The sequence below is a fragment of the Barbatula barbatula genome (genome assembly GCF_947034865.1).
Source record: "Barbatula barbatula genome assembly, chromosome: 19".
In the NCBI taxonomy this organism is placed as follows: domain Eukaryota; kingdom Metazoa; phylum Chordata; class Actinopteri; order Cypriniformes; family Nemacheilidae; genus Barbatula; species Barbatula barbatula.
In genome coordinates this window covers 6020121-6045374 of record NC_136782.1, presented here as the reverse complement: position 1 = coordinate 6045374, position 25254 = coordinate 6020121, and the positions used below count along the sequence as shown (strand labels likewise).

Genomic DNA, 25254 nt, shown 5'->3' with positions numbered 1-25254 from the left:
GCCCTCGGTAGTCAATGCAGGGTCGTAACCCCCCGTCCTTCTTCTTTACGAAGAAAAATCCAGCGGCTTCCGGGGAAGTTGACGGTCTGATGAAACCTTTGGTAAGCTCCTCCTCAATGTACTGTTTCATAGCTTCGGATTCTGGTCGAGACAGAGGAAAGATCCTTCCCCGCGGAGGAGAAGCTCCAGGAAGGAGGTCGATGGCGCAGTCGCTGGAGCGGTGTTCGAGGAGTTGTGATGCTTTGCTCTTACTGAAGGCTTCAATGAGATCTGCATACTCAGGCGGTACTTTGGGTTGCTCTGGATCTGGCGTGACAGGATTTGGATCTATTGGAGGAATGCGGGTGACTCTGGATAAGCAGCGTTTTTGGCAGGCAGGACCCCATTGAATGATTTGCCCCTCTCTCCAGGAGATGTGAGGGTTGTGGTCATGTAACCAGGGATGACCAAGAATGATAGAGTGATGACGTGATTGGATGACATAGAAGCTGATGTTCTCGGTGTGTAATTATCCGACATGTAGTCTGATTTGTTCTGTGGTGCTGTGAATTTTCCCCTCCCCAAGAGGTCGACCATCTAGCGCCTCCACTGTCAAGGAAGGACAAGGTTTTAATTCCAGGTTGCATTGTACAGCGAATTCGTGAGATATGAAGTTCCCCGCGGCTCCTAAGTCTATCAGAGCAGTGGTGCTGATAACTGTATTGTGAATCATTAGGCGTACAGGTAATGTGAAACTGGATGTGGTAGTGTGGGCATTAGTGCGGACACTCACCGAGCGGGTTTCAGCAGAGGGACGAGCTGGACAGGCGAATTTCATGTGTCCAGGCTGACCACAGTACATGCACAGATGGTTCCGCCTCCGGCGTTCTCGTTTCTTCTGGGGTTAGGCAAATGAAGCCGATTTGCATGGGCTAGTGCAGGGTGGGCGTGTCCTGAAGATAAGGCGTGGAAATACGCCCAGAGCGTCAAGAACGGATCAGATTGTTTACCTGGATGGCTAGATCGATGTATCCGTTTAGATCTCTTCCCTCATCACGGCAGGCTAATTCAGATTGGAGCTCCGCGGCGAGTCCCTTTCGGAAGAGGGTTTTCAGGGTATCCTCTACCCAGTTGGTCTAGGCTGCTAGTGTGCGAAACGTGAGTGCATACTCAGCCGTTGTGTTTCCTCCCTGTGACAGCGTGAGTAATTGTTCTCCTGCGTTTCCGCCCTCCGTGGGGTGTTTGAAGACGTGACGGAATTGTTGAATAAACTCCCCAAACGTGGCGAATGACAACCCCTCTGGTCTCCAAACCGCCGTAGTCCAATCTTATGCTCGACCCGAGAGTAATGAGCAGACGAATGCTATGCGACTCGCCTCAGTGGTATAGAGTGACGGTTGTTGATCAACAAAGAGAGTGCACTGCAATAAGAATCCCTTGCATTTCGTCGGGTTACCATCAAACCTCTCAGGGAATGCCAGTTGTGGATTTATTGATGGAGTTGCAGCGAGTGGGACAGGCTGTGGTGCTGCTGGTGTTGCTGGTGGTGGCATGGCGGAAGTGCTGGTAGCATTCCCAATTGCCGCCCGGAGATCGTGTAGCCCCTGTACAAGTTTTTCGGTCAGTGACGTCAGATGGCTTAACTGACGGCGATGCAGTTCCAGACGTGAAGCTTGGGAAGAGAGTTCCGTAGATAATTGTACGACTGCTGCTGGATCGGTAGTTGGCAAAGTATTCTGTAATGAAGTGTCGGACACAGCAGGATCCATTTGCAGCTTTATTTGGAACAATCAAACAGACAAGGTAAATCGGGGACAGACAGAACAACGGAGATAATCCCAGAGCCAAAGTGAGTCACAGGCAGGGGTCGAGACAGGCAGAGAGCAATCAGAGGTCGATATAACAGTCCGGGTCGAGGCAGGTAGCAGAAGAATCAGAAGTCGATATACACAATCCAAGGTCGATAACAGAATAGCAAACACAATGACTAAACCGCTCAGAAATTGTACGACGGGGCAATGCAATATTTCACGATGAACTGAAGGTAAGCGCGATTTATATGGATGGGTGTAGATTAGCTGCAGGTGTGCATGCAATCAGTCCCAAGTGAATGGCATGATGGGATGTTGAGTATGAGCCGGTTAAAATACTGGTAAGTTTGTCCTACAGTGGTGGAGAGGAAGCCTGCTCTGTCACAACAACAGCCATAAGACCTAATAATACATAGATAGGAGAATGCAGAGATTTTTGAGATGTGATTAAATATATGAGTATGGAATATGAGTATCTTATTCAACATAGTCATGTGTTTTTGTGATCTCAATGTTAATATTAAAACACACTTAAAAAGATATAAACATAAACAATAATAAACAATAATAATATTTATGGGTAAAATATGATTTATGTCTGATTGTTTTACTTGAAATTTAAGGCCTCTTTGTTATAATGTTATATAATCAGCAGCAGTGATATTTCAGGCATATCATACATTAACCCGTTGAATAGAACACTTTACATCTTTCAAGAACCATAATGCTTTGTGTTCTATGTTAAGATTAAATAAATGTTTAACACACTCCGATCTCTAAATTCAGCATGTTGTATTCCCATGGGTGCTACGCCCATAGAGAAATCTCCTTATTGCTGTATCACTGAAACCACTGCGTAAAGTAACATATTCTGAGCCATTTTAATAACTTAAAGTTAGCACTTAGAAAATAGCATAAGACTTTTCTTAAAGCCTTTAGATATGATGGGTTATTAAATAGTATGATGCCTTATAATTGTTCACCACATTAAATGTTGTTGAAAAGAATAATAACCTAAATAAAAATGCAAAGTGTTACAATGAATTAATAAGTGTTATAATGTATAAACTGTAGTTACAATTGTTCATGAGACATTATAACGTGCATTACAGGGCACAATTAATACATTAAAACTACTTTTATAATGCATTCTACATATATGATTTAGGTAAAGTGTTACCAAAAAATCCAATTGTGTCCAAATTATCACAGTTTGACTGGTTCAGTTAGTACCTGTTGGTGGTCTGTGATCCTGACATTGAAGACAAGAAGCCATTCTGTCTGAATGTAAGTCAGTGATAAAGATGCTTTAGTACATTACATAAACTCTTCTTGTGTGTTAAAGCTATGAATAATTGTAGTTCAACTGGTTTTGAATTCCGGTACTGTTTGAACAGTGCTTTAGTTAGAGTGACATGTGCATTTCTGCTCTGTCTTGGTTGTACATACTGTAAGCAGATCTCTCTGAGTGGCACGGTGAGCATTTGTTAACAGACATGTGGTGATTATACACAGTAAAATCCCCAGTGTTAAAAAAATTTCAAATTAACTCTCTCAGTGTATATATAATCCACACTTTGAGAATGTGGATTATATATACACTGTGCGTGTTAATTTGAATTTTTTAACACTGGGGATTTTACTGTGTAGCAAGTGAGAAAAAGGAATGCATGTACCATTGCAGCCCTGTGTATCCATTAACTGTCCTTACTAATAGAAATAGGCCTGAGGTCATGAGCATTAACTTGGTTTATCTTTTCACCTGTATGAAAAAAAGGTTTGCAACTCTTAGCTCTAAATAATTATTGACTGTTTATTTGGTTGCCTCTGTACTGCATCTCAAAGGCCCTTAAGTTTTGTGCTATAATAAGCTTCAAACTAACTTCACGCCTGTAAACATGTTAAGTAGCACTCAAGGGGCGCAGGCTCAAGACTGGAGTGGACCAAAAGACACAGGTAACATCACTGAGGGCCCAATTATTTATATATCTCTTAATTAGACCTTGACCCCTTATTATCAAGTGATTTATGATATCATCACCTGTGTACTGTCAGTTTACATTGCATTAAGTGCTTCTCACAACATCTTTTAACTTTACACTTTTGCAAATAACTTTTTATTTACCTTTTGATTGTAACAGCTTCTTTGCCTGTTAAGTGGAACTTGATTTAATATGATGCAAATTCAATCCATTGCCAAACTTCATTGATAGATAGCGGAGAAGGTGGACGTTATTCACCATCAAACCATTTACAGTATGTGTTCCTCTAATAGCTGGAGAAACAGAAACCCAGGATATGCCTTATCACCCTAATGTTTGTTATGAAATAATGCAAGCAACAACAAAAATTACATAGATCATCCCCGGGAAACTAAAGAGTGGTCATGAATTACCAATAGGAATAAATAGCCAAATGCCTAGAAATAATCAAGAATATCTAGATTGGGCCGGAGTTCCCAAATCTTCTTAATCCAGGACACACCTACTGTAGATGTCTCAAGAAAGACAGACCAATTTTTCAAGACGAATTTGGAAAAACAAACATTTAATTCCAATAAGTATAGTGTTGCATGAGTATGTGCTTCTTTGTTTATGTTATTCGCCTACTCTTTTATGAATAATGACGATTTGGACATACTACTCTGTTCAAGTATTGTTTTCTAGATAAATTGGCATATTCGGACGCAACATTAGTATACGCAAGTCTAAAACTCGTGAGGAAAAGTCCCCCACCAGGGTATTTCTCGCCTACTCTTTTTATGTATTCTGACCATTCGGACATACTATTTTTTGCTTTTTGACTACAATATAGTAAGGAAGTATGCCATTTCGGATGCAGCCTTAGACTTTTATGTTTCATGAATCTATGTTTGACTGTCAGGATCAATCAGAACATGTTTTTTATGCATTATGGAAGTGACTGAGACTGTGAGTGCAAATGCTGTGAGGGACAACACATTTAACTATTTAGTGGAAAACATTTGGAAGAAATACATTTTTTTAGATGCATCTCAACAAGATGTACAGAATCAGAATTTCAAACCAGCAAGTATATTTGTATCTAGTGGTGATCACTAGAGCATGTAAGAAAAATCTATTTTTTAAATATAAATTTTTCATGTTAACAAACATTCTAAACAAGTTCTAATAAACACTGTACTGATAAAAACAAACAGTAATAAGAATCACCATACATACGCATTTAATTTCAAAACAAAGATATACATAATGCTTAAATTATTTGTTATGATGGAAACAAACAACACGTTTTTTACACACTTATGTGCTCTTTGGTTAACCCATTCAATTCTGCTCACATAACAATTGTGTTATACTCACTTGTAATAGCCTTTTAAAAATCCACTATTCAATTAAAACAATATTTCCCTGTTCCTGACTAATAATTTTAGTGCATTATATTGAGAGCAACATCCATGTTTTCTTTGGATTTGGGAAAGACCTTTACATTGTTAATAAACTTTAGAAATGTTTGTCTTATTTCTGTTGTTCTTACTCCGTAAATAATAGGGTTAAAACAACTTGGAAAAAGTATGTACATTGTGCTTATAAATACATGACTATCAGATGAAAAATTATTTCGTGTTCTGTATGACAGAAACGAGGTCATGGCCAAAATCAAAGTAACTGATATAACAATCAAGTGGGTAATGCAGGTGTTAATGGCCTTCATATGACCCTTACCAGATTTAAACACTGAGATGAAAATAACAACATATGAAGCAATAATAATAAGAACATCTGCAGAGGGTACGAGGAAAACAGTCAGAAGTCCTACTAAATTATTGATGGATATATCACCACATGCCAACTGAACCAATGCCATGTGTTCACAAAAACAGTGATCAATGACATTTGTTTCACAAAATGACAGCTTTCCAGCCAGAATAACGACAGACATTACAAATGCTGCATTCCTGATGACTGGGAAGACAACAAACTTTAGAAAGTTAGAGAGTTCCATGTATTTATGATAATAAAGAGGTCGGCATATCGCAAAGTAATGGTCTATTGCCATCCATAAAAGCACAGTCGAATGAAGTGCTCCAAGGAAATGAAGACCAAACATTTGTATCAAACAACCAGTGAGAGATATTCCATTCCAATTAAATAAAAAGCTAAGAAGCATGTGGGGTAAAAACAAAATAGGCAATATGAAGTCCCCAACTGCCAAAATACCTATTAGTACATACATAGGAGAATGTAGAGACCTTTGTGATATGATGAAATATATGAGAATCGAATTAGCAAAGATTGACAATATGAACATTATAAAGAAAGGGATGAATAAAAAAGGCCTCCATTCTTCCAGGCTGTAGAAACCATTCAGTTTGAAGTCTGTGAATGAAATATTCTGTGCAGAAAAATTCTTCATGCTGATCACCTTTTCACACACATACAATGCAATTAAACGTTGAGAATTTGAATAAAATATGAAATTGTATGTATCTCTGTTCTGTTGTATAGTACATAGCTTACCAAAATGCTAATAAAAACATATATAGAGAGATTTTCAGTATGTAATGACTAAGTTTACCTTAATTCCAAGGCTGCTTTGTTTGTTATAACATGAAATAGTGAGAGAGAGAGAGAGAGAGAGGTTACATGAGAATCTGACAAAAGAGCTTAACATAAAATGGAGTAATACATTACACATATTTCTCACTTTACAGTTTTCCTCTCAGCAGAGCCATGTTTCAGTTATAATGATTTGTCCTATATGTCAAAGTAAAATGAATGCTTGACAGATATCATGGAGCTTTAATATACCATGCTGTATTCCCATGAGTGTATGGACTGCTACCATCCCTAGCACTGTCAAGAAAAACAATAAGGAAACATAAGGACACAAAGAAAGACAATTATTAGAGAACAGAAGGACAGAAGACAAAAAAGTTTGTTTTCAAAGTGCCCCAGGGATCCGTTTTTGGCCCTCTCGTTTTCTTTTTGTTTCATTGGGAGACAATTAATTCTTCATAGGTTAATTAGGTTACATTGAACATTGCATTGTTGCAGCTTATTTGAAATTATTTTATCACCAGTTGTCAGGACTCTGTCCTTCCTGTCAAAAGTTTTCTGACATTACCACGTCTTTCGGGTTTCTGTTGTGTTATGAGTGGAGACACGTGGCCTTTGTTGTCACTTGGCGCCATGTCTCCTCCTGGCATGTATCTTACCCCCGCCCTCCTGTCCCCGTAATCATGCCATTAGTCTTTAATCTTGTCACTTGCCCGTCACCCTCCCTGGTCTATCTTCCCTTTAGTGTTTCATGAGAAGCCAGCATTTCCACTTTCGCGGGCGGAGACAGGGTTGTTGCGACCGCTGGACTTCGATGTCGTGTGGCAGTACACCATCGCCTGACCGGAAACCAGGGTCTCAGTCCAACCCAGCTACTCATTTCCTCTGACTGCGATTCCAGAGGGTCGTGCCCTGCAGATTGGGGCTGTGGGCATCACCTCACCATCCGCCTCGCCACCTGCAGCCTCCTCACCCCCAGTCACCCTCGGTGGCAAGCGGGGTAGGCGAGAGTTCTGGAGGTCCTCTTCGGAGGCCTCCAACCCAGAGCCGGCTGCGCCAGCTGAAGAAGAAGAGGCAACGGAGGGGGGCGCGGAACCCAGCCCAGCCAGCGATGTCCAGCCAGTGTCCAATCCAGCCCAGGCATCCAGTCCTGCCCAGGCGCAGGCGACGCAGCAGCCACAGACCCAGCTGGCCTTCCAGATAGTTCTCAGGCCGGCTACCCAGCTTCGCCCCAAGCTCTTTTTCCCCTAGGACACCGGTCTCGTTTGGTATTTTCAAGTCCCTGCTGGTCTCGTCTGGTTTTTCTAGGTCGCGGATGGTCTCGCCCTATTAAATAGAGTAAAGAAGCTGATTCCAGCTGCAAATTTGTTTGAACATGTTCCATTCTTTACTTGTGTAATGAAAGTCAGTTATGTTCACAGATATGAACAAAAGCCACCTAATGGCCAAATGTATATTGCCATGGAAGTTCCTATTCCTGCAAACACATTCATAGAGACATGTTCAAAGTTCTAAATTATAATATATGATTATTTGTCAAGCCAAGTTTTGCTAGTACTAGTGGTTATTGGCAAAAGTTAGCTACTTTCATGTTTATCACAGGTCAAAAAGTATAATGGTATGTACACAATATACTGTTCGTATTCATTTTAATGCCATTACAGAGATAAATGCTTACTGCAGAGTGAATGTTGAACAAAATCAAGGGTCTAACAGAAAATGTCTGGCATATATACCGTATATCTTCTGTACACGACGTGTTTATATTTGTTAAAATGTGCTTCTTTTTTTAAATGCCCAAAGTTGATGTAATATGACGATTGTCACAATATTTTTGTGAACTTTGTGCTCTGCTTTTAAACGTCATTAAACATATTACAATAATGGAAATGACTGGTATTGTATCTTCATGAACCCCACTGTTTTGTGTCAATTAGTTGAACATCATAATTGTGACAATCTCGAATTCATCTTGAGTATCTATATAGTAGTGATAAGAGTATTTAGTTTGATCAAATTTATAAAAGAGAGATACAGCTGTACGATTATTTCCGGAAAAAAACAATCTTGACGCAGGACAGGCAATCTTTATAAGCGTATAAATCTTTGAGCATGGGTGAAACAAGGATCCAGACTTATAAAATATGTTCGGAAACAATCAAAAAAGTTTTAAACTTTGTCATACAGACAACTCGTTTTTAGAAAGTTGTCCATGTTAAGCATGAGAAGCCAGCACGTTCAACAGCGTAAAGAAGTCGTAATGCATGACATAGCATGTTATCACAAAATTCCATGGAAGTCCCTTATATTGAATAAACACAATGTTTTTCTCTTGACAGGTCATAAGGTCTAAACCTGGGAGCAGTGCTCATGGGAATGCATCATAGTATATTTACGGGCTATGATATTTGTCAAGCTTTCATTTCACTCTGAGAAGGGCAGGGTATTTCAAGTCAAAAATGACTTTACTGATGAAAGAACTGTAAAATTTAAAGCTTCCTATACTTTATTTTGTTCAGCATTAGTCTTATTAGCACTGCCTATTTGTTTACATTTATTTCACAGTATAACAAATAAAGCTGCCTTGGGATTAAGGTAAATTTCAATGTTATATACTTACAAGAAGCATCAGCCAAATTTCATTTTCTTTCATGAATTTCTTTCTGTGTGAAAAGGTGATCGGCATGAAGAATATTTCATTCACCGACTTCAGACTGAATGGTTTCTACAGCCTGGAAGAATGGAGGCCTTTTTTATTCATCCCTTTCTTTCTCATGTTTATGCTGTCTGTCTTTGCTAATTCTATACTCATATATTTAATCATATCTCAAAAGTCTCTACATTCTCCTATGTATGTACTAATAGGTATGTTAGCAGTTGTGGACTTGTTAATGCCGATAGTGTTTGTACCTCACATGCTTCTAAGCTTTTTATTCAACTGGAATGAAATATCGCTGACTGGCTGCTTATTACAAATGTTTTTTCTTCACTTTATAGGATCATTTCAATCTACTTTGCTTTTATGGATGGCAATAGATCGTTACTTTGCAATATGCAAACCTCTTTATTATCATAAAAACACAGAAATTTCTAACTTTCTGAAGTTTCTTATTTTGCCAGTCATCAGGAATACAGCCTTGGTAATGTCTATCGTTTCTCTGGCTGGTAAACAGCAATTTTGTACAAATATCATTGATCACTGTTATTGTGAACACATGGCATTGGTTCAGTTGGCATGTGGAGATATATCCATGAACAACTTAGTAGGACTTTTGACAGCTTTCCTTATACCAACTGTAGACTTTGTTCTTATTATTGCTTCATATATTGTGATTTTTGTTTCAGTGTTCAATTCTGGTAAGGGCCATATGAAGGCCATTAATACCTGCATTACTCATTTTATTGTTATGCTAGTTACCTTGACTTTTGCCTTGACTGCTTTTCTGTCATATAGAATAGGAAAAAATATCTCTCCTAATAGTCGTATATTTATAAGCATGGTGTACATACTCTTTCCAAGTTGTTTTAACCCCATTATTTACGGAGTTAGAACAAAAGAAATCAGACAAACATTTCTAAAGTTTATAAACACTGTAAAGAATCTACACTGGTAACAGATCTTGTAACTTTCAACATAATGCACTGAAATGACCAGTCGAGTACAAATAGATATGGCAAACTGAGTTTTGAAAACGTGTTTTTATGAAACAAACACTCAATTTTAGAACGGTCGTGCGTTTTTTTGTGTTCAAAAGTGAGTTACTATGAAAGAATGCCCACAATTTTTGCATTTTTACTATGCACAATGCAAAATATGCATATATTTTATGGATTTCTGTAGGGATTCATTGGAATACTTTCACATTTGTTTTGTTCACATTGGACAAAAAAATATATTTATAAAAAGGTTTTTTATTTTGTACTCTAAAGACATAAGCAGTCAAAATAAAACACATTCTACAAAAACGTAATGAATTGTATTAACTGTCAGTCCATAATAAATTATACGAAGACTGACCCATAACCATCTTCACCACTATCTGTGAAGCCATGGCATTGTCCCTTCATCAAGTCTCACAGTTAACAGTGTTTCCCTGGTTGTGATGTTCTTTGGGTTCATGTGGATTTATACTGTGTTATTAAACTGTGCGTGCACTTGGATTCGCTCTCTGCCTGGTCCCTTTGCAATAACGTGACACCATGCATGCACCGGCCTACAGGATTGCCATTGCCATCACCACTTCTTCTACTGTTCTACTTTGAGCCAGGTTGAGTCAAGTCGGTGTCCTACACAGTCAGAAAAAAGTACAAAATGATACCTTTTACCAGTACAGTTTATTGTTTTGTACCCCCGTCACCCTTAAAGGTCACAATATGTCATTAGGGTTAATTCGTTCATTTGAGAATCATTTGAATATTCAGTCATGTATGATTGTCAGTTCTGACAGATCTACTGTAAAAGTGTGAGTTGTTTAAACCCATTATGATAAGTGGGACAAAATAGCAGACACAAGAGTGAAGAAAGCAGCTGTTTATTCTCTTGTGGATTATTAGAAGGGTTAAGTTTACCTGAAGGAACATCATGTGCATTTATATTTAAAACAGAGCGTACATTGTAAGGCAGTCTGATCTCTCAAGATAGTTGAAAATCTCACCCTGTGTAGGTTGTTAAAACTAAAGGAGAGTTTTACTGTGCATAATAAACTACAATAGCAAGCATTTTGTTGTTATTTATATTCCTATAATTATATTGCTATAATAGCAGTGTTAAACATATCTTGACCAACAGGAAAAAGTTTTTAAAAGTGTTTCAAGAATTGTTTTAGACTTTAAAAAAATTATTTTTAATTTGATTTAATCAAAATAATTCAATCTAGCCAAAAAATGGATACTGTAAATGTGTAAATCTCTAATAAAAGGTAAGGTTACATGTACACTTAATGTCATAATGCCCAACGCTCTAACCCCCAGGCCACAAATGACCACAACTTTAACAAGAATTATTTTTAAAATGTAAAAGCAAATACTTGACCACAGCAAGATGAATCCCCAAAACGTTGAATGAATCTTAAGCAAGAAGGTTTAGTTCGAATAAATATATGAACAAGAGTACAACATCTTTTTCAGATTCCATTTTGTTTATTTGAACTCCAACATGCAGTTCTTCTCATTTTCAACATGCAAAATTAGACATCTGGGATTAGGAATACGTCTCTACTTTTTTGCAGGTCTCCCCTCAACTATTTTATTTGGATATTTTTAATAATATGCTGGAACTACTGTCAAAAATTCAGCATAGACATACAGCAAGAAAATCTTAATCTTTGTGTAGATGCTAGTCATGAAAATGTTGGCTAAACACTACTGAAAACAAATCAAATATCACTGACGTATGTATATTTTTTTATATCCACACATGATTTAAAATAGCTTTACAACCACTCACAAAACAGACATGATACATGCATACCTTTTCTACCATTCATATGATGTATAAATCAAACAAAAGTCCAATTCCAGAAACAAGGGTGCAGACAGAAAATTTGTGAGGTTTTAAAGTTGACAGCGATGGTACTGCAAGGGAAACATAATGTCAATGCATTGTGACCTGACTAAAATGCAAAACAATTACCATACATTTCCATAAAACAGTAAGGGAATGAATAAAGCTGCAATAAATACAATCAGAAATGCAACTTGCATTCAGCATGTACAGTATGAATACGAAAATCACACACACTTATTTTACCTATCACAAGCTGTGTAAATCTAACAAAAGTCCATGTATTAGTAACATACGCATATGCACAAATTACATGCTAGTTACAAACATTTTCAGTCATGAACAATAAATCAGAACAGTTAAAGGTAAAGATGCACCAACGTTAATCCCATCATCAGAAGATCAGTATGAATCGATCTTATTAGATTTTGGAGATAAATATTTGACAACTTGAACTCTGATTTCCTTGGTTCTAATTCCATAGATTACTGGGTTGAAGCAGTTAGGAAGAAGAAGATACCCCAAAGTACACAACACACGCAAATCTCGTGGTATTGTAGGCACCCTGTAGCCAACAAAAGCCACCACAACAGAGACAAAGGCCACGACCAAGACCATCAAATGCGTGCTACATGTATAGATAGCTTTTTGCCGTGACTCCCCAGAAGGAGACCGAAAAATAATCACAAAAATGACCATGTAAGAGCAGACGATAAAAACGCAGTCGCTCGACGTCAAACTGAAACCGATTATTCCAGCCATGTAATTCTTACTGAGATCTCCACAAGCTAAATTAACAACGGATGTATGCTCACAGACACAGTGGTAAATCTCATTTGATTTACAAAAAAAAAGCGGCCCAAGCAATCCAACCATCGAGACAACATAAAGCAAGTTGCGGAAACAAAGGGACAAACAGAATATTAGCGAGCTTTTAATGTTGACGTAGTCATGGTACTGCAAGGGAAACATAATGGCAAAAAATCTGTCCACTGCCATCCCGACAAGAATACTTGACTGGAACAAACCTGCCATATGTAGACAAAACATTTGAACGAGACATTCACCTCTGTAAATCATATTTTTGTTAAACAGAAAGCTGATCAACATTCTCGGAACAAGAAATATCGGCTCTATAAATCCGAGTGCTGCAATGAACCCGATGAGGATGTACATAGGGGCATGTAACTTGCTTTCTTTGACAATGACAAAGATTATAATGCCATTTGCAAACAACGTGAAAATGAACATGACAAAAAAAGGAATGAACAGATACTGCCGATACTCTTTCAGATCCGTGAATCCAATCAAATGGAATTCGTTATAAGAAAAGTTGAACGTCCTATAATCCATTCCTTGGACCAAAGTTCTCTATAAAGACAAAACAAAAGGTTTAATGCACGAGGAAAACAATATGATAAATGACAAAATATCCAAGAAAAATATATACTTGCATTTATGCATTAATGTTCTCCAAATGACATATTGCAAAAAATGTCCTTAATTAAAAAAACCTCTGGAATCTGATCAATTGAGTACAGATCCAATTGAAAACATAGGATCACTAACTCAAATTGTCTTTTTCAAGTCTGCAAAACAAAGCTGAACTCGATGGCAGCATGTACAAAATCCCCCCTCTACTGATTTAGGACATCAATGTACCTCTCTTAAATATTCCACGCTCCACTCCCTTGATACAGTGCTGGGACAATGACTTGTCCTTACTGTTCATTTTTTAATGGGCATGCCTTGAGGACAGTTAAGGGCAGTGTCCTATAACAGGGCTCTTTACCAGTGGTCTTGGAGGGGCTCCGCCCAAACTTTTGAACTTAAAGGTATTTTTGATTAGAGTTCGAACTAAACACGGTAGAATGCAGGCCGCCCAGACCTTAAATCTATAGCCCAGTCACTAAACACTGCTAAAACATTACAAACTTAAAGATTCACTAAATCCCATTTATAACTTGAGGAAAATGTAGTACCAGTGTTGCATTAATGATCCAGTCATATCATTAAACAGCCGGCTGAGGAACAGGATTAACACTAAATAATGACTTACATTGTGAAATATCCGTTGTTTAAACCACAAACAACACTGTAGAAGACGTAGCATAGGAGGTGAAGTAAAAATGTCTGCTACTTAATCTGTTGAGATCGGGTTAATGTCAGATGTTTTGCCGTAAATATGGGACGTGGTATCTTGGGCCTACTTTTGTTTTGTTATCTATTGTTTCATTTCCAGATCTTTGTAACTTTTCTTTTCACCTGTAGTGCAGGTCACTAATCTTTAAAGGCAGGCTAGGCAGTTCTTTACGGACGCATGCTGCTTAGTTGTCTCTCCAAATTACAACTTGAAAACAAATTCCAAATAAAAAAAATGTATAATACAAAAGTATCTTTAATATAAACTACCTAAGACTTCTTCTGCGCTTATGGGCCCTCTAAAGTTTTATTGCTACACTAAGGGTCGAAGTCGCAACACTGATCTAGCCAGAAAACACACCAAATAGCACTCAAGGGGTGCAGTCCTAAGATCGGGGTGGACTGAGAGACAGACATCACCATGGGCCCAATTATCTCGCATGTGTGCTAATTAAACATTGTGTGATCACAAATGGTACAAATGAGAAAACAACTTGTTTACTGGACATTGTGTCACTGAACAGTTTGTTCATATTAACCTACCGCCTAATCTATGGATGAAATAATGGGGGCAGCAATGTTAAGCGGACTCAAACCCTCAGGGCACCAGATATGGCTAAAATGAACACTCTTTACAAAACACACAGTTTACAAGCAGCTTAAGAGAAAAATATATTGCAGTACTGATGTTTTATATTTTATAGATTCGTTTAAAGCTTTTTTTTAAAGGCTTAATACATGTGAGCTAACCAATAGGCTAAGCAAACGCCATAAGCAGGAGGATTGTTGATAGTGAAGAAATAATAAATAAAATCGGCTTGGCACAGTAAATAGTCTGGCAAAGTCAGTTAGATAAGTCATATATTCATTTGGTTAAGATAATAAAAAATGATAGACAATGTTTGGCAAGATATATCTATTTGAACAATCATGAATGTGTAAAGTGAGTAATGTGTAATTGTTTTTAATTGTCGTTAGGCCTCCACCCGGCTCTCCCTTATGAAGACATTTTAGGATTTACTTGTACAGATATTGAGCAGTGTGTGTGTATGTAGTTAGCAAGAAAAGAAAAAAAACACTTTCTGGTAAAAGTAAATGAGACACTCAACAGTAATTGTCACTTTAATCTTTATCACTGTTGTATATATATACTGTATATAAAATATATATTTATCTATTTATTACAAACATGTCTTTAATAACCATTTAACAGTATGTCCAAAAAGGAAATAAAAACATATAAATAAATTAAAGGAATCTTTATCATTTCTACAACAAAGTACAGTTTGAAAGTTTTGTTAGACCTTTAACTTTTGCAGCCATAATTACAAATAACATTTGTACTTGCTTAATGATTCTTGAGTCTTATATACTATTTATATATTCGTACTTCGTCTTTTATATTATCAGAACAGATTGCCCTAGAATTGACTACCTGCGGGTAAGACTTTTATGTTCTTTATAAACTTTAGAAATGTTTGCCTTATTTCGTTTATTCTAACTCCATAAATAACTGGGTTAAAGCAACTTGGAAAAAGCATATACATGTTGCTCACAAATATATGGGTATTAGAAGAAAAACTATTTCTTGTTCTGTATGACAGAAGAGCAGTCAAAGCCAAAATCAAAGAAACTGACATAACAATCAGGTGTGTGATACAGGTATTAATGGCCTTCATATGACCCTTACCAGATCTGAACACAGAGGCAAAAATAACAACATATGAAGCAATAATAAGAAGAAAATCTGCAGAGGGTACGAGGAAAACAGTCAAAAGTCCTACTAAATTATTGATGGATATATCACCACATGCCAACTGAACCAATGCCATGTGCTCACAAAAACAGTGATCAATGACATTTGTTACACAAAATGACAGCTTTCCAGCGAGGGCGACAATAGACATTACCAAGGCTGTATTCCTGATAACTGGCACAACAACAAACTTTAGAAAGTTAGTGATTTCTGTGTATTTATCATAATAAAGAGGTTGGCAAATCGCGAAGTAACGGTCTATTGCCATCCATAAAAGCAAAGTTGAATGAAAAGATGCAGTTAAATGAAGACCAAACATTTGTAATAAGCAGCCAGTCAGCGATATTTCATTCCAGTTGAATAAAAAGCTTAGAAGCATGTGAGGTACAAACACTATCGGCATTAACAAGTCCACAACTGCTAACATACCTATTAGTACATACATAGGAGAATGTAGAGACTTTTGAGATATGATTAAATATATGAGTATAGAATTAGCAAAGACAGACAGCATAAACATGAGAAAGAAAGGGATGAATAAAAAAGGCCTCCATTCTTCCAGGCTGTAGAAACCATTCAGTCTGAAGTCGGTGAATGAAATATTCTGTCCAGAAAGATTCTTCATGCTGATCGACCCCTTCACACACACAAAAAGCAAATGAATGAAACAAGAGAGAAGAAAATGTAACTGATAAAGGTAAACACAACGAAACTACAACGTATTGGCATATGCATTTTACACTGCATGTGAAAACAAATGTATTTCTATAGTGTTCTGGATAATTATACAACAGAGGCTTTTCGAGTTAAAACATAATAGTAAAATAAAATTAATAAAAATCTATACCATAATTATCATTATGTTTGAATGGTGCTTCTTGTTTATATGTAACATTAAGATTTACCTCACTTCCCAACCCACTTTTCCTATAACTATTTAGATAAATCTGCACTAAAGGAATGAGAAATAATTCCAAGCTGCCTATGACACTATTACAAGTTAGATCCGAATTTGGCTAAAAAAGCTTATCAAGATGTTGTATACAAAGATTATGCACACACTTTTACAGTTTTCCTGCCATATTTCTGTACAAATATGCTGTCCTACATTTCAGAATGAAGTGAAAACTTGATACATATCCTGTTCACTAAATATACCATGTTGCGTTCCCATGAGTCTGTGCGCTGTACCCATAGACGCTTTGCCATAACCACATGAGTAGTGACGTCCAAAGCTTTTTTTAGACAATCACGTGACTGATTCTGAAATATCTTGGCTCGCGCAGGTTTCGATTGTCTGTTTTACTTAGTGAATTTAGTAGTGAATTGAGCATTTTTGTGAATCCGGCGTGTTTGTGTGTGAATTATGGAAGAATTTGACAGAACTGAATTTGTAGAGGTGTGGTAGTTTGTGCTGCTTGCATATGCCAGTGAGTTACAGTATGCAGGGAAAAGTCTTAATATTGTTGCTGCTGGTCCAGGAAAGCATTGTTGCAATTATGTGCTGTAAATCCTGTTTGATGGAGAATAAGTACAGGTGTTGATTTTATCCTTCAGGTTGTGGTCATAGTTCATTGTAACTTGTCAATGTAATCCTGTATAATATAGAGGTGTTTCCTACATGCAGTACCCTATGTGCTAATTTAAAACTTTATGTTCACACGTGTGTATTGGGGGGATCCATAAGACACTTCTGCCCAGGGGCCTCTGATTTTTTAATCCGGGCCTGATTTTGAGAGACACTTGAGGGGATAGCATCAAGAGTAGCATCAGTTCTGGCAGGTGACCTGAGTCAAGCATGCATCAGATGATCACATCAGGTGCAGCCAGTCAATTTTAAACAATAGTGATACAACACATACTAGACTGCATAGTACAGTGGTCCTGACAGATCTCAATGCTTTGCAAAGCTTCATTTCACCATCACTAAAGAGACACAGTTTGGGATAGTCTACTATTTATTAGTAATGCTAGCTGTGAAACCAAAGCTCTGATGCTCTGATAGCTGCATTCAGTTACATGGCTATTTTCCATTCTTATAACAGTCCTCTGTTGTCTGATATTGCCCAGTCAATGCGGCGCGGCCTGAGCCTCATCAGCGATCCCACTGAAATTTTTCAGCTGCTCCTGGGGTTTATGGGGTCCTCGACGGCAGTCATGTCGTTTGGGTTGATGTATATGAGACGGATTCAGCATGTGCAGGCCCCCACCTTGTCGGATGGGCATACGCCTGTGAAGCACATTCTCCCCCCGTCAGGAAAGTAAGCGCGCTATTACATCTTCTCTACTTCCTCGACTGGATGATGTATAGGCACTTCATCCATAACCAAGCACTTTGAGTTTACTAGCCGGGTGGAGCGGCTCATATTCCCATGGGATGACTCACAGATTTGTGCGATCGGTGTCATCTGTCCTCCCTTCAGGAAGGTTAGAGAGCAACCTCTATACCTCCACGCTTAAGGTGTATGTCGCCGCCATCGCTACACATCACACACTTGTGGCGGGTATGTCCGGACAGCACGACCTGGTCATCAGGTTCCTTAGGGGCGTGAATCCTTCCAGACCGTGCTCTTTACCCTTTTGGGACCTTAATGTGGTCCTGGTGGGCCTGGTAAGGCCCCATTCGAGCCCATAGAAGAAGCCGCTCTACCTCATCTCACGATGAAGAATGTTCTGCCAGTGGCACTCGATTTCCTTCAAGAGGGTAGGGAATCTGCATGCACTCTCTTGGTACAACGAGTGCATAGAGTTTGGGCGTGTAACCTCCTCATGGGCACTAGCTCAGGGCGCCTCTCTGGCAGACATCTACAGAGCAGCGGGCTGGGCTATGCCAAGTAAATTTGTGAGATTCTCCAGTGTCTGACCATGTCTTGCGGTAAGACCGATGGCCGGATGGGCATACACCTGCGTATATTATATTTTAGATGTTTAGCATGCACTTATTTATGTGTTATTGCACTGTAGGGATTGCTGTACTTTGAGTATAGTGACAATAATAAAGAATCTTTAATTATTCAAAAAAACAAGATATCGCAATAACAGCTTTTTGATCAGGCATTTAGCTACCAGTCGGGTTCTAAAGGGAACCGATTTCGAGCGGAGCTTGATTTCTCATGACACCAGGAGAAAACAGAACAGGGACATACTTATAACATATTTATGCCTAAAACTTCACTTTTAAGGTCCCTCAAAAAACATTTAACTGAATAATAACAAATTATTCTTCTAACCCACCTGACCATAACTAAACTGTAACCCAAGTAATAAAGACAATTCAAACTTGTGGAGTTGATGAACCAAACTGTGTTATACTAAATTCGGCAATGTTTTGAAGCAATAGTGTTTTGATGTTGGTTTGTGCTGGTTTAAGCTGGTCAGGTGCTGCTTTAAGATGGTCCTTAGCTGGTTTAAGCTGGTCAAACCAGCATCAACCCAGCCAACATTTGTATGTGGGGCCCATTTGGGTATGAAATGGGCTGGAAAATGGGCCCTATGTAAGATTGTCCACGGGTTCCATAATGGCCCTATGACAGTTGCCCACATGAATTTAGTGAAGGATTGCACTTGCCCCAAGGTGGGTCCCAACTGGGCAACATTCGCAAGACCCATATCTGTACCAGATTTCAGTTTTATGTGGGTACTACATGGGGACCACATGGGCTGGAAATATGGGCTTGACATGGGATTGTCCATGGGTTCCGTGGTGGCCCCTTGTCAATTGCCCATGTAGGTAATATGCAGGATTTAACTTGCCCCTAGGTGGGTCCCTCCCGGGCAACACGTGCAAGACCCATATCTGTACCAGATTCCAGTTTTATGTGGGTACTACATGGGGACAACTTAGGCTAGAAATATGGGCTTTAAATGAGCTTGTCAATTGCCCATGTAGTTAATATGCAGGATTTTACTGGCTGTTAGATGGGCCCGAACTAGCATATATAGACAAGACCCATATTGTTCCCAGATTTAAGTTTAATGTGGGTAGCTGTCGTGAACGTGGGGGGTGGAAGAACCCAAGTGCAGGCAGCGGGGATGAAGGGGTTAACACCAGGACTTTTAATAAATACAAAACACAAAACAAACACCCACAATGGGGGAAAACACTAACTAAAATTAAAATACAAAATTGAAAACATACTTCCCACATGGGGGCAAAAACAAACTACAAACTTAACACAGAAACTATCAACACAAAGACCAAGGGAACTAGGAACTCTTACATACAGGGCAGGAAGCATGTACAACGAACAAGCACAAGACAAGAGGGCAATATATAGGGAGACTAACAAAGGAGATAACGATGGGCAGGTGTGGGTAATGAGACACATGAGGAAAGCTATACTAGGAACGAGAGGGGCGGGGCCAAATCACGAGACTGGAGAGAACACATTATGTCCTGATTGACAATAATATGTTTCTCTCCACATAAAACACGTGGGTCTGTCATGATTCTGCCCCTAGACCGGAAAATCAAGACAAGAAATGGCAGAATCATGACAGGTAGCGCATTGTGACTGTATAATAATAATAATGTGTCCAGAACCAGAGTACGGTTCCAGTTGACAGCAACACCAATCAAATAAGTTAAATATCAACATGGAACAAAACAGTGCAGACTCAAATATTTTCAAACTTCTCTTTTATTTACATAACCAGAATTGTGTGACAGAAAACCATTTTATCGCCTCTGTCTTAGAAAGCTGTAAACACACATTTTTGATGCTAATTTTTTTTATATTATTTTGGTGGAATTGAAGTACTACAGGAAGAAGAAGCATAAACTAAACAGACATTCTTTGGTGCATTCTTGATGCCCTCTGCCCTCCTCTGTCTCTTGCCCCAGTGAACCACTTTGAAAGTGCCTTCTCAGCTTCTTGCTGGTTCACTTTGGATGTCAGGGCGTTGTTCTTAAGAGCATCTGCAAAACAAATACATTTTTAAGATAAATATATAATGTAACATTAAAAATAGCACATTTGTGCTTGTAGCAATTACATTCAGTGGCATAGGCAAAATTTTACCACAGTGCCAAGACAAGTGACTTTTTGACCATGAGACCATACAAGAAACCAGTTTGATCTGATCAAACTAAATATCACTTTTGTGGTATTTTTTTTCGTATTTGGCGCTCATTTGTACCGTGTCTCTGGATTGTCAAAACGCCTCTCAAAATGCTTCCTACAGATGCGAAAAATGCATAGAATCAAACCCATTCCAAATATTTTAATGACGGACGAAAATATCGGAGAGTGTGTAAATGTGATTGACAAAGCGTGAGGTTGTAGCTATTTTTTAACGTGCGGAAATTTTGGACCCAGATTTCAGACTCCGTGCAATGGCCTTGTATTTTGGAATCCACGTCTCCATCCCCCCTTTTTGAACAACAAGCCTGTATGACCTCTGTGGGTGATTAATTGATAAGTATTAACAACTTTTTGTAAGACTGTGGATTCACTCTCCACTAAATGCATTCGTCTCTTCTTAAACTGTGTAAAACGACATCAGTTCTCTGCACGACAAACAAAACTTATTCAAAATGTAAATGGATTATACAGTATTCAGCAAAGAGACAGAAGTCATACTTTTCCCAGCATATGCTGTTTTTTTCATACGTACATACATACATAGCACAGATTCTGTCCATAAAAACAATGTATAATAATAATAATAAACATTACCATTAACATAGTAGGTGTGGCCCAATGATGCAAAGAACTTTGGGAGTTGTGCACAGACTCATGGGAACACGGCATGGTGTATTAAAATATGTGTCACGGTTTCATTTCAGTCCAACACCTAGACTGAGGGAAACATTTTATAACCCTTTGTGTGTCACTGATTTAAGAGAACATATAGTGTATTAATGGAACACTATATCCGGTTATCTTCTAATGTTATGTATGAATTTTGTGCTTTGTTCAGTATAATATTGTCATGTTATTGAACCTCTGACTGTCTAGAGGAAGTTTTTCTCCTGTGCAGATTTACATTGCAGTATAATCACAAAAACGTCAAAGTAAAGGTAAACTTATATATCATTGTATTACAAATTTTATATACAACATTGTAAGCATGTCAGCTATTTAGTTTCATGTTTAAAAACGACGTTTTAAATATTTATATTAATTTTATTATTCACTGTATTGAAATTAAGTGTAAGAGCATGGAAACAACTATTTTATTAAACACTGCAAAGATTAATTTGTTCACATAAATGGATCAGTTTTCTTTCAACAGAACTCTCCTGCGGTTTTTCATTATGAATTATCTTCCTGGACAAAACATTACATTTACAGACTTCAAACTGAATGGTTTCTACAACCTAGGACAATGGAGGCCTTTGTTATTCATCCCTTTCTTTCTGATGTTTCTTTTGTCTACTGCAGCAAATTCAATCCTTATATATTTAATCAAATCACAACAGTCTTTGCATTCACCTATGTATGTACTAATAGGTTTTATGTCTTTTTCAAACTTAATAATGCCTATATCTTTTGTACCTCACATGCTTCTGAATTTATTATTTGACTGGAGTGGCATATCTCTGAACGGGTGTTTGATACAAATGTTTTGTATTTACTTTACAGGATCATTTAATAGTACCTTGCTTTTTTGGATGGCACTAGACCGTTACTTTGCCATATGCAAACCTCTTTATTATCATAAATACATGGAAATCTGCAATTTTGTAAAGTTTGTTATTCCACCAGTAATGAGAAATGCTGTCTTGGTGATTATCATGGTCTGTCTGGCTGGAAAACGTTCATATTGTACAAATATAATTGATCATTCTCTATGTGAACACATGCCATTGGTGCAGTTGGCATGTGGTGATATATCCATTAATAACATTGTAGGTCTTCTAAATGCTTTTGTTATACCGATAACAGATTTTGTTCTTATTACTCTTTCTTATGTTGTCATTTTTACCTCAGTGTTCAAATCTGGAAAGGCACAAATGAAGGCTATTAATACCTGCATTACTCATTTATTTGTTTTGACAGTTAGTTTGATTTGTGCCTTGATGGCATTTTTGATATACAGAATAAGGAATGACATTTCTTCCAACAGCCGTATATTCATAAGCATTTTATATTTACTTGGTCCAAGTTGTTGTAATCCAATAATCTATGGATGGAGAACAAAAGAAATAAGACAGACATTTTTTAAGTTTATGAACATAAAGGTCTTGCCTTTTTTGGAAAAATGAATGACTTTTCTAAATAAAGGATATTTGGGTGACAAAACAAAGAATACGCAAAGCTATTGTTTTATTAAGAACTTATTGTTTGTAATTATAATGTACTGTTAATAAATGCATTAACAATTCTAAAGCGATGAAGCAATAATATGTTTTCCTATAATTTAAAACATTAGATGACAGATGAACAAAACTGAGAGCAGTTCTCAGCAGGACTCATGGCCTTATCTGCATTGGTATCGCACAGATGCTCTTTACATGTATAGAGCAATTATAAAATACACAGCAGTAATGACAATACCTTTAAGCAAGTAATAAACATCAATCTCATAATGATATATGTATAGATCTTTCCATGTGGATAGATGTATGAGAAAATGCTGTACATGTTGTCATTTCAGTTATGCCATATTTCAATCTGGTGCCATGTTTTATATTACTGTATGTTATGTTAGGTTTTGGTTACTTAAACACCGAACTGAGAAATACAAAAACATATGATGAAAAAGAAAATTGTTCCAAAAGCTCAAAAAAGACCGTCAGCTGACAATGAGAGAAAAATACCAAAAGACGAACTTGCTCGACCCTACTTAAATATGCAAACCATCCATGTTACAAGTAAACCTGTTTTCCTTTGTGCCTCACTCACACTAAGTATGTGTTAAAACACAGTAAAGGAATCCTCAGTACTTTATAGAATGTATAAAAGAAGTAAGCGACTGCTGCATTACTGAAAAGTCTTTATTAGCTATTTGCTGTCAGTAATAAAAATGCATTCCCTTTTTTTTGTCTGTTACAGTTTTTTTCAATTGCTAAGAAGCATTTGACAATTCTTAAAATACTTTTTGTAAACTCTTAACACAGCAACACACCTACATCGCACAATTAGCCAAATAGTTTATTTTCTGCCCAAAACCACATTTTCTTAAATAAATACAAACTCTACTTTTCAAAACGCAAAAAAAAACTTTTTCAATATGATCCAACTCTATCAAAACACTGCAAACCCGTTTCAAACTCGAATAATTCGGTCAAAACTTTAGCACTCGTTTTCTATCCAACATGAACACATAGTCAATCAAAACGTAATGACTGTCAAAATATTAACAATTGGTGGCATTACAAAAACTGCATTACTTGTCATGTTTCAGTTCTATCTGTATAGAGCATACAGTATGAAATCAATTATTTATTCATTCAGCTGTGTGTGTGTGTGAATTCATGGTGCATTAGATATGTGTACAACATAATATCTAAATGTGAAGGAGTCATAAATACTTTTAGAATGTACAACTGAAAAAAAAGAATTGCTGCAGTAAAGGCTTTATTAGCAATATGAAATTGCTGTGAGTGGTCAATAAAACGAAACAAGACTAACATACATGGCCTTTGGTTTAAAGTGTGCAAAAATAAAACAATGCCAGGAAATAAAGACCACGTTGGAGACCACTGATCTAGACGAGCTTCTCAATTTGGCCACATGTTCTCGTCTACATCACATCGTATGTTGTATCTCACTATCACCTTGGAAAGTAACGCTTGGCATGCCTTATCCACACCTGACAGTCTTCAACTGAGCTGTCTTGGCACCCAGCATCCATGGCATCCAGGAGGGACATTTGGTCATGTGGCCGATGATCATATACTTTCCACCTCCAAGCAGAAAAAAATCTATGGGGTTGAGGAAATTAGAGTATGGAGGAACTAGCAGGTTTAGTATGGTTAACTTTAGCTTTATGGGTCAAGGTTTTTTTTACCGTCTTGCCGTTGCCCCTTGGCTTTTCTCTCTAATAAAGATAGATGAAGGAGTTGACGTCCTCTAGTGGTTGATGGTTTACCATCAAACTGGTCAACGTCTTTTTGCCTTCTGCATGATAATGCAAAGACCTGTCTCGGCTGCCTTCTGTTCTACCTCACTCAATTTCTCTTGCATTTGTTGGTGATTATGGGACAGTAATGCGATATCATCTGCAAAGTCCAGTTGTGTGAACAGGGTCCACTGGATCCCATTGTGCCTGTTGTTCGTGGCTGCCTCATGATCCAGTCGACCACTAAAAGGAATAGTAGTGGGGAAAGTAGGCATCCTTGCCTTACTCCTTTTGTGATGTGGAAAGTTTCTGTCAGCTGGCCCTCATGTATGATTCTACATTGCATCTCCAAATAGGTGTTCTTGATGATGGTAATGAATTTTTCTAGTATTCCGTAGTGTCTCATCAGTTGCCATCAGTCTCAGAGTACTTCCTTATCCAGACTAACGAATGCTTTCTCGAAGTCCAGAAATACTGTGTGGAGTGGTGACTTAAACTCTTGTGACTGCTCAAGAA

The 25254-nt window shown here is 37.8% G+C and overlaps 5 protein-coding genes across 5 annotated transcripts; 2 read left to right on the top strand and 3 right to left on the bottom strand.

The window, feature by feature from the left end:
* Positions 1-5198: 5198 nt before the first annotated feature.
* LOC306908792 (olfactory receptor 52K2-like) lies at positions 5199-6185 on the bottom strand (the record flags this gene model as incomplete). The annotated part of the gene is made up of 1 exon (XM_079481979.1): positions 5199-6185. One exon carries the CDS (start codon positions 6183-6185, stop codon positions 5199-5201), a length of 987 nt encoding a protein of 328 aa, XP_079338105.1.
* Positions 6186-9012: 2827 nt separating this feature from the next.
* Positions 9013-9942, top strand: LOC306908791 (olfactory receptor 52K2-like; the record flags this gene model as incomplete). Its single annotated transcript, XM_079481978.1, has 1 exon — positions 9013-9942. One exon carries the CDS (start codon positions 9013-9015, stop codon positions 9940-9942), a length of 930 nt encoding a protein of 309 aa, XP_079338104.1.
* Positions 9943-12233: 2291 nt separating this feature from the next.
* or55d1 (odorant receptor, family 55, subfamily D, member 1) lies at positions 12234-13184 on the bottom strand (the record flags this gene model as incomplete). Its single annotated transcript, XM_079481977.1, has 1 exon — positions 12234-13184. One exon carries the CDS (start codon positions 13182-13184, stop codon positions 12234-12236), a length of 951 nt encoding a protein of 316 aa, XP_079338103.1.
* A 2210-nt stretch (positions 13185-15394) lies between these two features.
* On the bottom strand, positions 15395-16354 carry LOC306908789 (olfactory receptor 52K2-like; the record flags this gene model as incomplete). Its single annotated transcript, XM_079481976.1, has 1 exon — positions 15395-16354. One exon carries the CDS (start codon positions 16352-16354, stop codon positions 15395-15397), a length of 960 nt encoding a protein of 319 aa, XP_079338102.1.
* Positions 16355-20194: 3840 nt separating this feature from the next.
* Positions 20195-22972, top strand: LOC306908290 (olfactory receptor 52N2-like). Its single transcript, XM_079481025.1, has 2 exons — positions 20195-20229; positions 21967-22972. The coding sequence occupies exon 2, from the start codon at positions 21989-21991 to the stop codon at positions 22937-22939; it is 951 nt and encodes a 316-aa protein (XP_079337151.1). The 5' UTR covers positions 20195-20229; positions 21967-21988; the 3' UTR covers positions 22940-22972.
* Positions 22973-25254: the final 2282 nt, after the last annotated feature.

Excerpts from the sequence above, each read along its gene's own strand:
- LOC306908290 (XM_079481025.1), top strand. The coding sequence starts at position 21,989 with ATGAATTATCTTCCTGGACAAAACATTACATTTACAGACTTCAAACTG.